The sequence below is a fragment of the Callionymus lyra genome, chromosome 9 (genome assembly GCF_982586985.1).
Source record: "Callionymus lyra chromosome 9, fCalLyr1.hap1.1, whole genome shotgun sequence".
In the NCBI taxonomy this organism is placed as follows: domain Eukaryota; kingdom Metazoa; phylum Chordata; class Actinopteri; order Syngnathiformes; family Callionymidae; genus Callionymus; species Callionymus lyra.
This window is the reverse complement of record NC_141826.1, coordinates 7,636,430-7,650,644: the sequence shown is the minus strand read 5'-3', so window position 1 is coordinate 7,650,644 and position 14,215 is coordinate 7,636,430. Positions and strand designations below refer to the sequence as shown.

The following is a 14,215-nucleotide window of genomic DNA, read 5'->3' as shown; positions in this document are numbered from 1 at the left end:
ATCTCTTTATAAATGAAAAGTATCTCAGTCTTTCATGAACAAAAATATGGTTTGGAGGATACATTTGAATTTTGGTTTATATAATCTGCAAAGAGCGTAGAGTATCCATTAATCCATCCATCTATCCATCTATCCACCTTCAGCATGCCAACTCAAACCCTGACACCTCATTGTGGCAACAAATCAAATATTCCCCTCAGATTGTTTTTGAGCAACTCAAAGTCACATGTTTGAAGATTTTGTTGAGGGAGCTGCCGAGATTACCCTTGTTTGCTGACAAAGCTGCTTGGCTTCATTAGAGATTACACAAATAACCCACAGTTTCTCTGGCATTTGCACGGACAAGTGTAGTAAGTGAGAGTTTATGTGTCGGGGCTTCTTCTGTGCCTGATGGATTGCTCATTGGTGTAGCCAGTCAAATCAACTTCAGGATACCAATGATGGCATTACACAAAGATTCAGATTATTTTTTATTTAAAACTTAAAGTGAAGCATACTGTTAAAATTACAGCTTTTAATAACAGTTTTACTAAATGATAACTGATCGACCACAGTATGTCAGGCTGAAGGTCATCACTTCTGACACTGTGGTGTGCAGTACAGGAGCACCTCAGGGGACAGTACTTGCCCCTCTCCTCTTCACCAACTACACTTCAGACTTCTGCTACAACTCAGAGCTGAGTCTCGTCCAGAAGTATGATGACGACACTGCCATTGTTGGATGCATCAGGGACAACAGCGTAGACGAGTACAGAAGTCTGATACGTGACTTTGTGGACTGGAGTGAGAGGAACCACTTGCAGTTAAACACCTCAAAGACGAGCTGGTCTTGGACTTTAGGAGGTCAAGGACAAAGCCACGTCCAGTGTCCATCAGAGGTGACGAGGTGGAGATAGTTCACAACTATTAGTACCTCGGTGTGTGGCTGGACAGTAAACTGGACTGGTCCTGCAACACAGACCATGTGTATAAGAAAATACAGAGTAGACTGTACTTTCTGAGGAAGCTCCTCTGCATGTTCTACCAGTCTGTGGTGGCCAGTGTCCTGTTCTGTTCTGTGGTTTGTTGGGGTGGGAATGTGTCCAAGAGGAGTGTCAACAGGTTGGACAGGTTGAGCTGAAGGGCTGGCTCTGTGGTTGGCATGAAGCTGGACTCACTGGTGACAGTTGTTGAGAGGAGATCACTGGACATCATGGATGATGACAGTTATCCTCTCAGCACTGTCATCACTGAGCAGAGAAGCAGATGGAGCACGAATGCTCCTTCCCAGATGCAAAACAAATAGACTAAGGGACTCATTAATTCCTCGGGCTATTGTACAATTCTGAGTTTGCGGGCAGGAGTGGAGAGAAAAGATGATTATATTCTATGTTAATCTTTGTATCCTTTGTCTTTGTTGTTTAATCTATGTTCTTTACCTTTAGACGTATATTGTGTCATCTTGTTCTCTCTCTTCATTTCTCTTGTTCTTGTTCTTATTTTTATTTTTATGAATAATCGTCTGTATTGCTGTGTCTAATTGGAAAAACAATTAGAACAATAAAGTTCTACCTAACCTAAATGAGTCACGATTGTTTAAAATGATAGACTCGCCATTACAGGAAAAAATATGAATGTCAAAAATCATATTCATGAGACATTTAACATTAATCCACCAATGAATTGAAAAATAATCTAAAGCCACATACATTTTTTCTAGTTTTTGAGTTACTTAGGTGTTTGAAGTTAAGGTAATAGGCTTTGGACAAAAAAAGAAGAAATCAATTGACTTCTTTTTCACACTATTCTGCTGTAACGTAACAGAGAGGATGAGTCTTTAAATCCCCCCCTGAAAGAAGAGCTATAGGGGAAAAAAGAAAGAAAAATATGCATTTATATTGGCCAGTCCCCGCTCTAAGATGTCTGTTTAAAACCAGAGTGGAGAGGGGTGCAAATATAAAAAGGCACTACGAAGCAAAAGGCATACATTTCTATCTGAACTACCCAGATATCAGAGTGCTGAGAACAGAGAGACTTGAGAGGTTGAGGGCGTCATATCAAACATCAAACACAAAAACGATAAGATCTTTTATCCAACATCCGATGGCAACAGAAGCCTCATGAAGACTGGATAGAAACTGATCCAGAGTAGCTTGGAGGTGGTTACGATGGAAACTAGAGGAAGACATTGAGGAATTATCTTAATAACACATCAGGAGAACAGAGTCAATGGCTGATGAGGTTAAACAATTAACTAGGAGGTTTAGACTAGAGAGAGACTCAAGTGCAGATGTTACAACCAAACAGACAGGATAAAACAACAAAATGTAGTCTCATTCACTGGGAGGACAAAAACATTAGGAATGAGACAAAAAAGTAATCCACGAATAGATAATCTACATACCAGGGATTGACGATTATAGCGTCTTTTGCTGCAGAAGAGATTAGGGCAATTTATGTGAAAACCGAACTCTCTGTAATAATATACTTAGACAATAAGCAGCGGACAGGATAAAAGTACAAAATAACGATTTAATATACACAAGAACTCCAGAATATGCACAGGATGGCAACAAGGTCTGAAACGTAATAATCCTAAAAGCAAACAAGTCCAGAGTCCTTTCTCTCAAAAGATGGTTCAGGGAAAAGAAGGGGGTAGGTTCCGACAGGGCAGCAAGACGCACAATCCACGGAGGGAGGAAAGAAAAAAATTCAAAACAAACACTCACCAAAAACGGAATAACAAAAAACGCTGACTTGGAAACTGTCAAGTACAACAACATCCGAGGAACAAAGTTGTAACTGCAAGCAGGTAGCGCGTAGCAGAGTCAAAAATTGACCAGGTGGGACTGTAAACGAGCTGATGCTGCTGGCTGGGGCTCAGCCCCTTAAATCCCTCAGGGCTGATTGATAGATCACCAGCAGCTATGGAACTTGTCAACCTCTTTAAGGAACCGGACCTGTTTAATGTTAAAGAAAAAGAAAATAGCCAAGCAGGAAGTACTATGGCAAAATAAAACCAAACATCGTGACAGTCTCCTCACCTACTCAGATGTTTCATATGTTGAAGTCTTCCTCTCAAAGATGCAGTAAGTCCCTCATCATGACGATGTTCTGTAAAAGTTTTTACTTTATAAAGTTCATTCCTGTGTGAAGTCTCGCAGAATGAGAAATTACGAGAACGGAGCTCATTTTACATATTACAGGACGGTGGTCTTCCTGCTTTATTGTATTATGAAGTTGATTTTACTCACATCATGTTTATATAGATGGTTGCATTTGTTATGGTTGTGCTTGGCTAAAAGATATGTTTTCCAGGTACGTCAGTAAAAAGATGGTGAGAACCACTATGAGAGATGATACCACTGGTTAAGAATTTCAAGCACAAATAAGTGGTTTAAAAAAAGTCCTTGACCGAGCTATGCACTGTGCCAGTGTTTTTATTTTTATATTTTTTCTTGGTTTCACAAATCACTCATTGACTGTTTGACATATCTCAATAGACAAGTTGTTTTAATTTTATTAAAATAATTGAAAGCTAACATATTTTATAAAACCTTTACTTTTATCTCTGCCTAGTAAAAAATTGTTTACAAAGAAAAATGTAATACATGGACACACATAAAGTACAACAGGACCTTTAGACTTTAAATAATTTTTTTTAAATTAGTATACTGTTATGTCAGAAAGCTGAAACTCAAAGAACTCATATCGGAATTGGTTCAAAGTCACAATAATTTTACTTGTATAAGGAGAGAGGAATGTACATTATCATGTCGTGGTTTATTTTTTTCAAAAGAAAAATAACGTTTTCGCTTGCATCTTTATGCTCCGTGGTAAATTATTGATTATCCAAAAGACAAAAACAAAGGTCACAAATTGGAAAAACACAGACTTGATTGAATTGGTCTTGGATGAAGGATGTGATGGTGAGTGTTCTACCTGATGGTTAATCTGATTAACCCTTGTATGTGTCATCTACATGTGCAGTCTCTTCCCAGCACAAGCAAAGCAATGATTTAAAACGCTTTTATATAAGATTAAGAAACTTTTATTGCCAGAGTTGAAAATACAACATAGGTTGGTCTCTATGATGGCAGTACAGAATTATAAATGAAACATGACAATACACAAAAGAAGCAACAGAAAAAAACAAGTTGATATATGTGGTTGAGTAAATACATACAAACATACTCAAGCTCAGTATTTTCAATCATATGACTTCAAGTTAAAGCAGAAACTTTAGGTAAACTAGACTTGAAAATAGAATTTAAAAACATTTTGTTGTAATGTAAAATGACGTGATAAAACTGAACCACGCCAATCATTTAATATAATTTCGAAGATGCTTGACTGAAGAATACCTACAAAAAAGACATTAGGATTAACTCACAAAGACTGTGCACTAGTGAATCTAACATCCTTTATTCAGTGGCACAGTCCACCCGAAATTTAAGAGCTGCATTTCTCCAACAGAATCTCTCCAAACGATAAGAGTTGAGTTTTCCTCGCAGCCCCAAGTGTCCCGCTGATCGATGCAGGCATGCACACATAAATGGAGAACATCATTTGTGCTGAGAAATTTGCTGAACTTTCTGCAATCAGTGCCGTGAATATGGACTTTGCCATCAACCTCCCAGGACTTTGAGATAACTGCCACGTTCCAGTCAGACCTGCATTATTGTGCTATCACGAAAATGGACTCCTTTATTTTTTTATGTTACCTCAAACGGCCCTGTTTTTACCCGGAACAAAGGCATATTTCTAAATCGTCATCTGAGTTGAAACGTTCCCCTTGAGGATTTACTATTGGAAAACGCATGAAAATAATTCATACATGTACCTGTTGCCAGAAAGAAAATGCTTTCATTTCTTGCCATGAATATCAGCAAGAAACCTGCCGACAAACAGAAAGGATTTGTTAACTGCGCAAAATAAAGACCTTAAATGTCTTATATAAATGCAGAACTTGTTTGTTGGAAACTTGACAAAATTATAAATATTCATGAAATAGACTGTGAAATTATACATTCTAATTAGTCGTTTTTTTAATAGAACGCTGCACAGTAATTAAAAAAAGGCTGCTGAAGCAAGAGAGTGAATGAGGAGTGTATTTTTCATGTGTTTACAAAAGAACGTATATGATTAAAAATACTTGTTGCAAGTGCTTTTTTTATGAATAAATTGTCCTTTTTAGACGCGAGCCTAAAAGCTTAGTGGAAATCTTAAAATAAAGATAAAAAAAAAATGCTAAAACTGTTAGAAAAAGGGCAGCTAGCATAACCATAACTTAAAAATACGAATGCTAAAATGTGATGACCAGATGTGAGTTTTTGAAATAATGACATCATTGGTAAAGGTATGGGACAGAAATACATTTTGTTCTACAGCATTCACGCCTGGAAAGAAACATAAGCAGCTCAAAAACAAGACTCAACATCTCCCTCTGATGACTGAGGTAAGGCCTTGCAGTAGATCAACAGTCAAAGGAGCAACAGGGCCTCAAAATATTCCCACAAGTTAAACATACCAATGAGTTAAGCGCTATGGAAATATGAAGTTTTATTGATACTTTAATAACTGAAGACAATCCAGTGACATAAGCATTAAAATAAAAATAAGTAATTGGCTTTAAAGTGAAATTGAAAAAGGTGGGAATATCAAGTTTTATATATATACCTATATATATATATTTTTTTTCATTTTGTTTGCCTCTTAATGGGTTTCAACAGCAGCAGCAGTAAGATCTTTTTATTAGGGTATTTAATGCCTCCCGGTGGAGACACTGTTGCTTTTTTATATTTTGGATTCAATCATGTAAGTTCTATATAAAAGATATATTTCTCGATGTTGGATTTAACTTGGTTTATAATGTATATGTTTTGATGTTATTATTATTATTACCGTTATTGTTACCTACCCGTAAGGCTTTGAAGTTAAAAGTCCAGTGAATTGTTTTTTAAAAGCCCCCCCCGCCCAACCTCCATGCCATCACGGCTACTTGAACACAGTTGCTACCTTATTGCTGGATATTACTTTGATGCTTCTCGATATGCTTCTGTAACAGCAGGATCTCTGCCAGGGGGTTCTCTTTAGTGAGACACGCAGACAAATGCTGAGCAAAAAGTCCTTTATTGAATAACTCTCGCTTGTTATACACTCAGACACACATCCTTGAACTCTCTCTCTCAGTTGTTTTTTCGCCCATATTTTCAGATCCCCCACTATGAAGCCGTTTATATGATGAGAGTAGAAGTAGACAATGAAAATAAACACTATGCTGCGAGGAAAATTGTGCCGTTTATCATTTAAAGGGCAACTAATGTGAAAACCCAGTTTTCCTGACTTACTTCCATGTTTCAACTGTTGAAGTCTTCCTCTCCAATATGCAGTAAGTCCCTCATCATGACCATGTTTTGAAGTTATTACTTTATCAAGTTCTCCCCCGTCTGAAATCTCAGTGAACGAGAGGTTACGAGAGTGAAGCACATTATAACGTAATAATGGCTTCACTCCTCCTACAGTCAGCTGTAATCACACCCCGCTTAGTTTATACAATGAGTCCCATCCAACGGTTCCATTTCCTATCCAATCAATGGTGTCTCGCAAACAACTTGTGGTTTCATTTCCATATTTTTCCAGACCTTGTTGAACGTGCATCACACGCAAAGCAGGATTGTCGAAGTGATTGACACAACATCATATGGTCTTAGGCTGACACAGTTTGATTGACTGCTGTGTTTTAAAAAAAAACGTACTTTCCTTCAACAGCTGAGCAATAGTTTTCTTTGCTATTGGGTTCATTCATTAGTTGCAATTGGGGTGTGGATGGGGTCTTAAGCAATACAGTAAAACATGTTCTGTGACATTATACTAACTAGAAAAGCACACATTTATCCTCTACAATGCAATTATTTTATCAAGAAATATTCTCCTCCATTAATTTAATCAACACAAACGTGATGTCTTCTTTAGCATTTGAAATCACTTTGATAGCAATGAGCTCAACAGGATGGCAGGCTGCAACAGTGTCCAGATCCCGACGGTAATATGGTAGACCACTAATATATAATGAACTGTTTCTTGTCTCTTCCATTCCATTGAAATCTGTGTGTTTCAGATACTTTGCCAACAAACGATAATAGCACCTCCATTACCGATAAATAATCTGTTAGGTGATCATATTGGTATAAATCATAAGAAACGTTGAACATTTACTTTTAATTGAGACACTACAAATGGTTATAGCTCATATTTCTACAATCAATGTTTGAAAAACAAATACTTTCCTGGAACAATAATAGCTGTTGTCTTCAATGAAGGTCACATGACATAAGCTGGACGCTAATGAACCAGAATCCTCTTTCTTATAAAAAAAAACAAAAAAACGACTCATAAACATCAGCAGCTCGAGAGACGTCTACTTAGCAGTTGAGCTAAAAAATACAGAAAGAATCTTCGCCGCGTCAAAATCCTTTTGTCTAATATCCCGGAACTCCAGAGAGCTTCGGGTGAAGCAATTATCGCAGAGCTTTATTTTCACTCCTGCTGGAAAACAACTATGCAACGCTACCGCTACAAAATCTTCACACTGAACAAGTTTCGTGAGCAGGCAAAACTAATAAGCCGGTTAGTTCTGCCGCCGATGTTCTAAAGGTGTCTTTCCAGGTGCCTTCAGTCGAACCTTTTCTCCTGCACCCTGGAGAGGGATTGAACTAAACATACTGTTGATTCAGATGAACGAGAATGAATTGTGAAAGAACTGACTGATTGTGTTCCCGCGGCGATGTAGTCAAACCCCTGCTGTCCATGTAAATCACCTGCAGGCACAGAGGCGATGCTGTGGGGATGTATTTCCTCCAGGAACTCATGTGTCATTTCCTGAAGAAAAAAGGAACTATTGCAAACGTTTTGACCTGAAGACCTATAATGTAGGGGGGGGGGAAGGGGGGGTGTGTGTCTTGAGATAGACGTGGGAGCCAAGAGAAAGTCTTTATCTTCTTTGTAGGGCATTCTTCCTTGGGGTTCCTCCCAGGTTTCATTGAATTAGTAGATCAGAGTCAAACGTTACGAAGCAGAGACAGAGCTCTAGACGTAGCATCATCTACGTCGGTAGGATGGCGTTAAAGGAGGAGAGGGTCCATCGATCCACACTCAATTTTCTGGCCTATCGAATGCATGTTTGTGCACTACTTTTTCGCACACTGCACTGTGTGGACACACTTGTGTACTTAAAATATGAAGTGCAAGTGCAGAAGTGAGCGATTCCAAAACAACACTGGGGTGGCAGAAGGCAAGGCATTATTTGGCTGGGCGGGCAGGCAAGTGGAAACAGACAGGTGAAAATAAGCTCGATGAACTTGGCTGACCAAAAACTCTAATTCTTTGACGGTCAGGCACAGACGCACGGATTGGGAGGAGTCGTCGTGACAAGATCCAAACAGAACCTCTGTGGCTAAAGAGTCTTTTGGAAGTTCCACCATCCGTGATCGGTGATTCACTTCTTGCCTCTGTAGAACATAGGACTTGTCACAGAAGAACCGTAAATGGTTTGACATAAAACTGGAGGAAAATAAATATTTCAGTCACAGAAGGAGATCTCACAGTTCAAAATATTGTTTACATATCTTCTTATTTAGGTGTTTTAGTTTAAATTACCCTTTATTATCATCTAGACAGAATCTAAAATCTATTGAGTCAATTCACATAAATTAGGAAGGAACCTGTAATGATCTCAATGCTAGGATTACTAACCATATTATACCTACATGTGCTTATACTAATCATATGTGTTTAGGCTTATTTTAAATGTCCTCAATCCAGTGGGAAAGAATCTAGACAGATAAGCAGATTAAAATATCTCAGAATGTTTCAAGGTACGACCGTTAAAGCGTAATCAGCTGCAGAAGGAAGAGGACGATGATGAGGAATAAGGACCCCCTGCTGGGAACTTGAATAGCGGCCAATCAACACACCGACACCCTTTTTGGACCGCTGGGTTTTCACATATATGCCAGCTCGACAACAGACAAAGTGTGTTCTTCGCAACATTGCCAAGTTCCACCCACCTGTGCTACTGGTGCAGGCTGCTGACTTCAACTCCTGCCCAAGTCCACCTGCGATCCACTTCCTCATCTTACGGCGAGAAGCAAGCGTTTCTTTTAAAGCAGGCCACAACTACTTCCCGAGTTGTGGAAAGTCACCTCGAGTACTTTTTGTGCTGGCCATGACTTTGCCCGCTAAGTGAGCCTTCATGGAGCTAAACGCTTCTCCAACCTCTGAGTCAAATCGTTGACTCAGAAAACCCGATCCGCGAATAACCGGACCCCTCTTCGAAAGACCCCTTTCATCTTCTCCCCGTTTTCCTATCATCATCATCATCATCATCGTCATCTTCATCTTCGTCTGCAGCTCCTTCGTCCTCAATCCATTGTCAAGTAAGAACCTGACTTCCTTCTTGCCCAGATTGAATATGTCTGAGGGTTTAAATCTGCTGGTAGACATTTAGTAGGTTTTTATCTAAGATTCTTTCCCTTACTTTCTTGGTTACTAAATGTGCCCTAAAATACTCATTCTCTTCCCTTAAAAATGTCTGTCAATCATCATCACAGTTCGTTAATAAATCTATAAAACTGTACGTGTATCCCTTATAGTGTGTTAACAGTCAATTTAAGAGCCTCTTTTTCAGCAAAGAACATTTTCTAACGTTACGTAGTGCTTCGGAAAATTGAGATTGATTTCAAACCATCAACAATAGATCCAACATTTAAATTCAAAGCTATAAGAGATCAGTTAAATCAACCCCTTAATTCGACTACTTCTCTAGTTGTTGCCCCGATTTTCAGTAAATTCTATTTATATTCTTCCAAATTTGACCTTACCGGAATTTACAAGTTTGAAAATGATAAACCTAAATTCATAAGGTACTAGCACTACATGCTTTCCTCAACTAATTATTGTGTGTTTTGTTGGCTTGGAGAAGGTATTTGAATAAGTTTCTCGTTGAAAAGGTTTGTAAAAATGAAGGGTTGATGAGGCCTCATGATACAGCTGTGTATCGACACTGTATCATGATACTTCATTTTGAAGGGTCTTAGATGGCACTAGTTTCATTGAATTAGTAGATCAGAGCCAAACATTATAAAGCAGAGACTGCCATCTAGTGACCTTTAAAAATGAATAGAATGTATCATGATACAGTTCACGACACAGATGTATCACGAGGCCTCATCAACCTGTCACTGGTTTGCAACTAATCCCCAACAATAGGTAACGATATGGGTTGTATGGTAAATTAATTGATAACTAAATGAAGCTTCAGGAAAGAGTGTTCTTACTTTAAGCAAAATTTATTGAGCAAAAATGGCCATTTTTAGTCAGTAAGGAAACAGATTTGGGGTAAAATTTTCCAATCTGTGTCCCTCAAGTTTCTTCACGAAACCTTGGATGTAAATGAAAACCATTCCAACAAACCTGTCCACGACAGCGTGGGGGAACCTTGGACGTGCTCCCCCTCTGAGCTCCTCTAATCCACTCTCCAGGAATGATTGTTTATCTGGTTTTCCGGAAGGTACGAGCCATGTGATGTAGCCTCTCACCTGCTGCTCTGGGGAAGGAACGTGAATAATGAAGTGCCTTCAGGAAGCGAGATGAGACGATCAGTTAATTACGGGTATCTCTGTGATCTTCAGGCCGCCCAGAGGAGAGCGCTTATCTCCTTACATCCAATTATAACCATCTTTAATGTGATGATGTTTAAATGGATTTGGGAATTATTTCCAGGAAAATCCTTTTTAAAATGACACTAACCTCCCCCCCCCCCCCACAAACTGTTTGTTCACCAGGATGGCGTGGAACATCAGTGGTGGCCGTCGCAGAAATATCTTCGCCACTTACTGATGAAGGCGATCCACACATCATCGGGGGAGGCTACAGTAAAAAGGATCGGGATCACCGGGGACTGCTGGAGAATTTAATTAGTCCATGTTTACCTCTAACTCGTGATGCCAGCGGAACCTGAAGCGTGTGCACACGCCACGTCATTTATCCAGGCGTGCACACACACGAGCAGGAGCCTTTACACGGTAGGAAGTCGACGCTTTTATTCAGCGAACAGTCACGACGGCTCAGTTTTTGGAAGAAAAAACGAGGCTTCTGACAAATAATGTGTCATATTATTGTTAAGTCTTTATTTTAGTAAAAGCACTTATGAGTGAGAAGCTGGTGGGTTGAGGAGAAGGTAGAAGTGACAGTCACTACTACACTCAACTCTCACTGTTAATTCACTGTTAAATTAGGCCATTTTTCTTGTAAGGTTTGTGTTATTTAAATTTAGAAATAAGTTCCATATTAAAATTAAAGCCAGTTATAACACTTATCACAAGCGCTTCCAGAGAAATATTACCCAGAGTTCTTCCTGTTTATATCCCAAGGTATTTGGATGTTTTTTAGTTTGTCTTTTTGGACAAAGATAAAGACGAAGACAACTGAGCTCCTGTCGTCACTTTAAAGTTAACATACATTTTTGCATACAACTCATATAAGGAACAGATTACTCAGTAGAACTCAAGAAGAACATTTGTAAAATTCTAATTTTGGGGGAACTATCACTTTAAAAACATTTTAAATTCAAATTAAATCCAACACAACAATCAACCAAGTACATCGTGCCTCGTGTACGCTGCCTGGTACCGCTTTCAGCAATGAAGAAAAACGTTGCAAAATCTCATTAAATTGACACTTTCCCACGTTGACCAAAGCAAAACATCTCTTTCTGATGTTGCTTCATGAACGTTGTTGTGTAAGAAATTTCATTTCAATTAAATTTTTAATTTTACTATTTTGAAGGACTTGCGGAAACCCTTACCCCGTTTGTCTCACTAGCTTCACCAAAGTGATGCTAATATTGATCAGATAAAACAGGAAGTTTCTCAACAACTCACCTGCTTTCCTGAGTAAGATTTAGCATTAAGCATTAAGAAAAAAATATCGTGTTGAGCTTTTGTGAAGACTCTCCACTGCAGGATGCAAGTCGACAACACCCACCCAACCCCCCACCCCCTCCCTCAACCCCTCGCCTCAGTGTTGTGTAACAGCTTAATGTATGAATCCAGGCGAGTGGCACACATGCACACAATCTGCCTCAGCAATTAAACATCATTAACATGATCCCTGCGGTGTGTTTCCGCGCTCAGTGTGCTGCTGCTGCGCCGCCACACTCTCAGTCAGGCACAATTGGGTTTGAAAAAGAGACAAATCCCCTCGAGTCGAAGCTCTTTGAGAGCGGCTGAAGCGGAGACCGGGGGGATGATTCAAAGCTGCTCTTGAACAAGGATCGAGCCCAACTTTTTGGTAATCAAAAGTAGTTTATAATCAAAAATACAATCCAAGCATGTACAGTGTATTACAACAGTTGCTTCTATGCCTTTACAGAAAATGAAGAAATATATCCATTTGTGGACTATGTTACAAACAGCAAAAGAGACGGGATGGAGGTCGACGGGATCCAGAGGGTTTTTTGAAGGGTTCGCTTTGACCCCGATGACCTCCGCGGGGCCGAGCACGTCCTGTCCGTGAGACGCCGGGCCGAAAACACTTGCCGATCCAGTGACTGGAGTTATATCCAGAGGCTGTGGTGAGGTGAAGGACCTTGTCCGTGTTGCCGTGGAAACGTTTTCACACGGCGGCGTGAGGAAACATCTGAGGTCCTGTGATCAGAACTCTGGTTTCTGATTTCTAATTCAAGGCTTTTTTTTCCCCCCGCTTTGACCCCATGAAAGTCCTTTCGTCGGCGCCTGGTTTTTATGTGTTCTTGATGCCCTGGAAGCCACAGAAGTTCCAACGCTTCTCCAGACTCGCGCCGACGCCGGTCAGTTCCTGTCTGAAGGTGCAGGGCAGCCGGGAGAGCAGCGCCTCCACCTCGGCCGGCGTGATCTGAAGGAGACACATTACAAAAACGGATGAGGACCTTTTGAAGCCAAAAAAAAAAGAAAGAGAATCCTGCTTTAAAGGATGGATAAACATGGCGACGGCCGTGTCCGAAACGATCCGATTCTGTGTCTTCGCCGTCTTGGGATCTCGCCTCGCAGACACCGCGCTGCTAATTCTCTCTAATTAAAATGTTAATTACAGGCGCAATTACGAGCCGCGGTATCAACCGCAGGGTTCGTATCACAGGAACGACTCCTCGAGTAGAAGTTCATGTCGGAGTGGTTAACTCTGATATAAAAACTGAAGTTTTGAATAATTCCTAACAAGTTTGATTTATATTCTCTCTTCGTTTCAAAAGCAGTAACATTTGTTTTTCAGGTCAAAAGCCAGAGCAACTCATGTCCATTCTGTACTGCAACGATTCTACATCAGGGAGTCGAGCTGGCTCTCTGGAAAAGCGCTGGATTATATGACTAACTGGACAGAAAATCAAAGTTAACAAGGGAAAAAAAGAGAAAAAAAAAACTCGCTTTGAAAGAATTCTTTTCATCTAAAGTTCAATATTAAAATTCATCATCGAACCAGATTGTGCCGAGTCAGATTTAAATCTGAAATAAATGAGAAAAGAGCCACTCCACAGGGGGTCTTGAGTAAAACTATTAAAAAAAAAAACACCTTTTTTTTCAGCACCAACCACTGCGACCAGAAGTGGCTCGTGAGAAAACAAAGGACTTTTTAATTTTCGCGGCTATTAGGATCCCAGTGTTGCCTGGACTCGTAGGGAGATCTGACTCATGCAAATGAAGAGCCAGCTGAGAGAGATAAAAGAGCTCTCCATCTTTCCTGATCATTATTGGATTGAAATAAATCAGAATAATTAAATTAACCAACCCCCCCTTTTCCTAAAAAGAAAAAAAGGAGATGAGCAATGAGAGAAGTGGGTCGAGGAAGATTTTTTATTTTTTCTCTTCCAACCTCATTCATCCTGGCTTGAAGTTTTTTATGTAGGTTTTTTAATGTAGGTTTTACTTTCAGTGCATATGGACCTTAAGTATAGGTTAGTTTAGTCTGGTTTATCCATTACGTAAAGACAACTGGAGGTTTGTAACAATTGACATTTCAGTTTGTTAGCATTGTTGCGCTAATGGCTACATTCAAGTAGAACACCCTATTTATTGAAACAAAAATCACAAGTATGTGTCTAACAATTGAGGAAAAACTGAGAAAAAAACCCCAAAATATAATAGATATATAAAGTTTGTATCCATATCCGCAAAATTGAAATCAAAACGGTTGATCTAAACAC

At 39.5% G+C, this 14,215-nt stretch overlaps 1 protein-coding gene across 2 annotated transcripts in view; it reads right to left on the bottom strand.

Annotated features, from left to right (window-relative positions):
• Positions 1–12,324: 12,324 nt before the first annotated feature.
• Positions 12,325–14,215, bottom strand: part of enox2 (ecto-NOX disulfide-thiol exchanger 2) — a 161,279-nt gene continuing 159,388 nt past the window's right edge. For both annotated transcript variants that reach the window (XM_087799682.1, XM_087799683.1), the window contains one exon: positions 12,325–12,912. In XM_087799682.1, the coding sequence (XP_087655808.1) occupies positions 12,781–12,912 (132 nt within the window). In that variant the 3' untranslated portion in view covers positions 12,325–12,780. The remainder of the gene's footprint in view (positions 12,913–14,215) is intronic.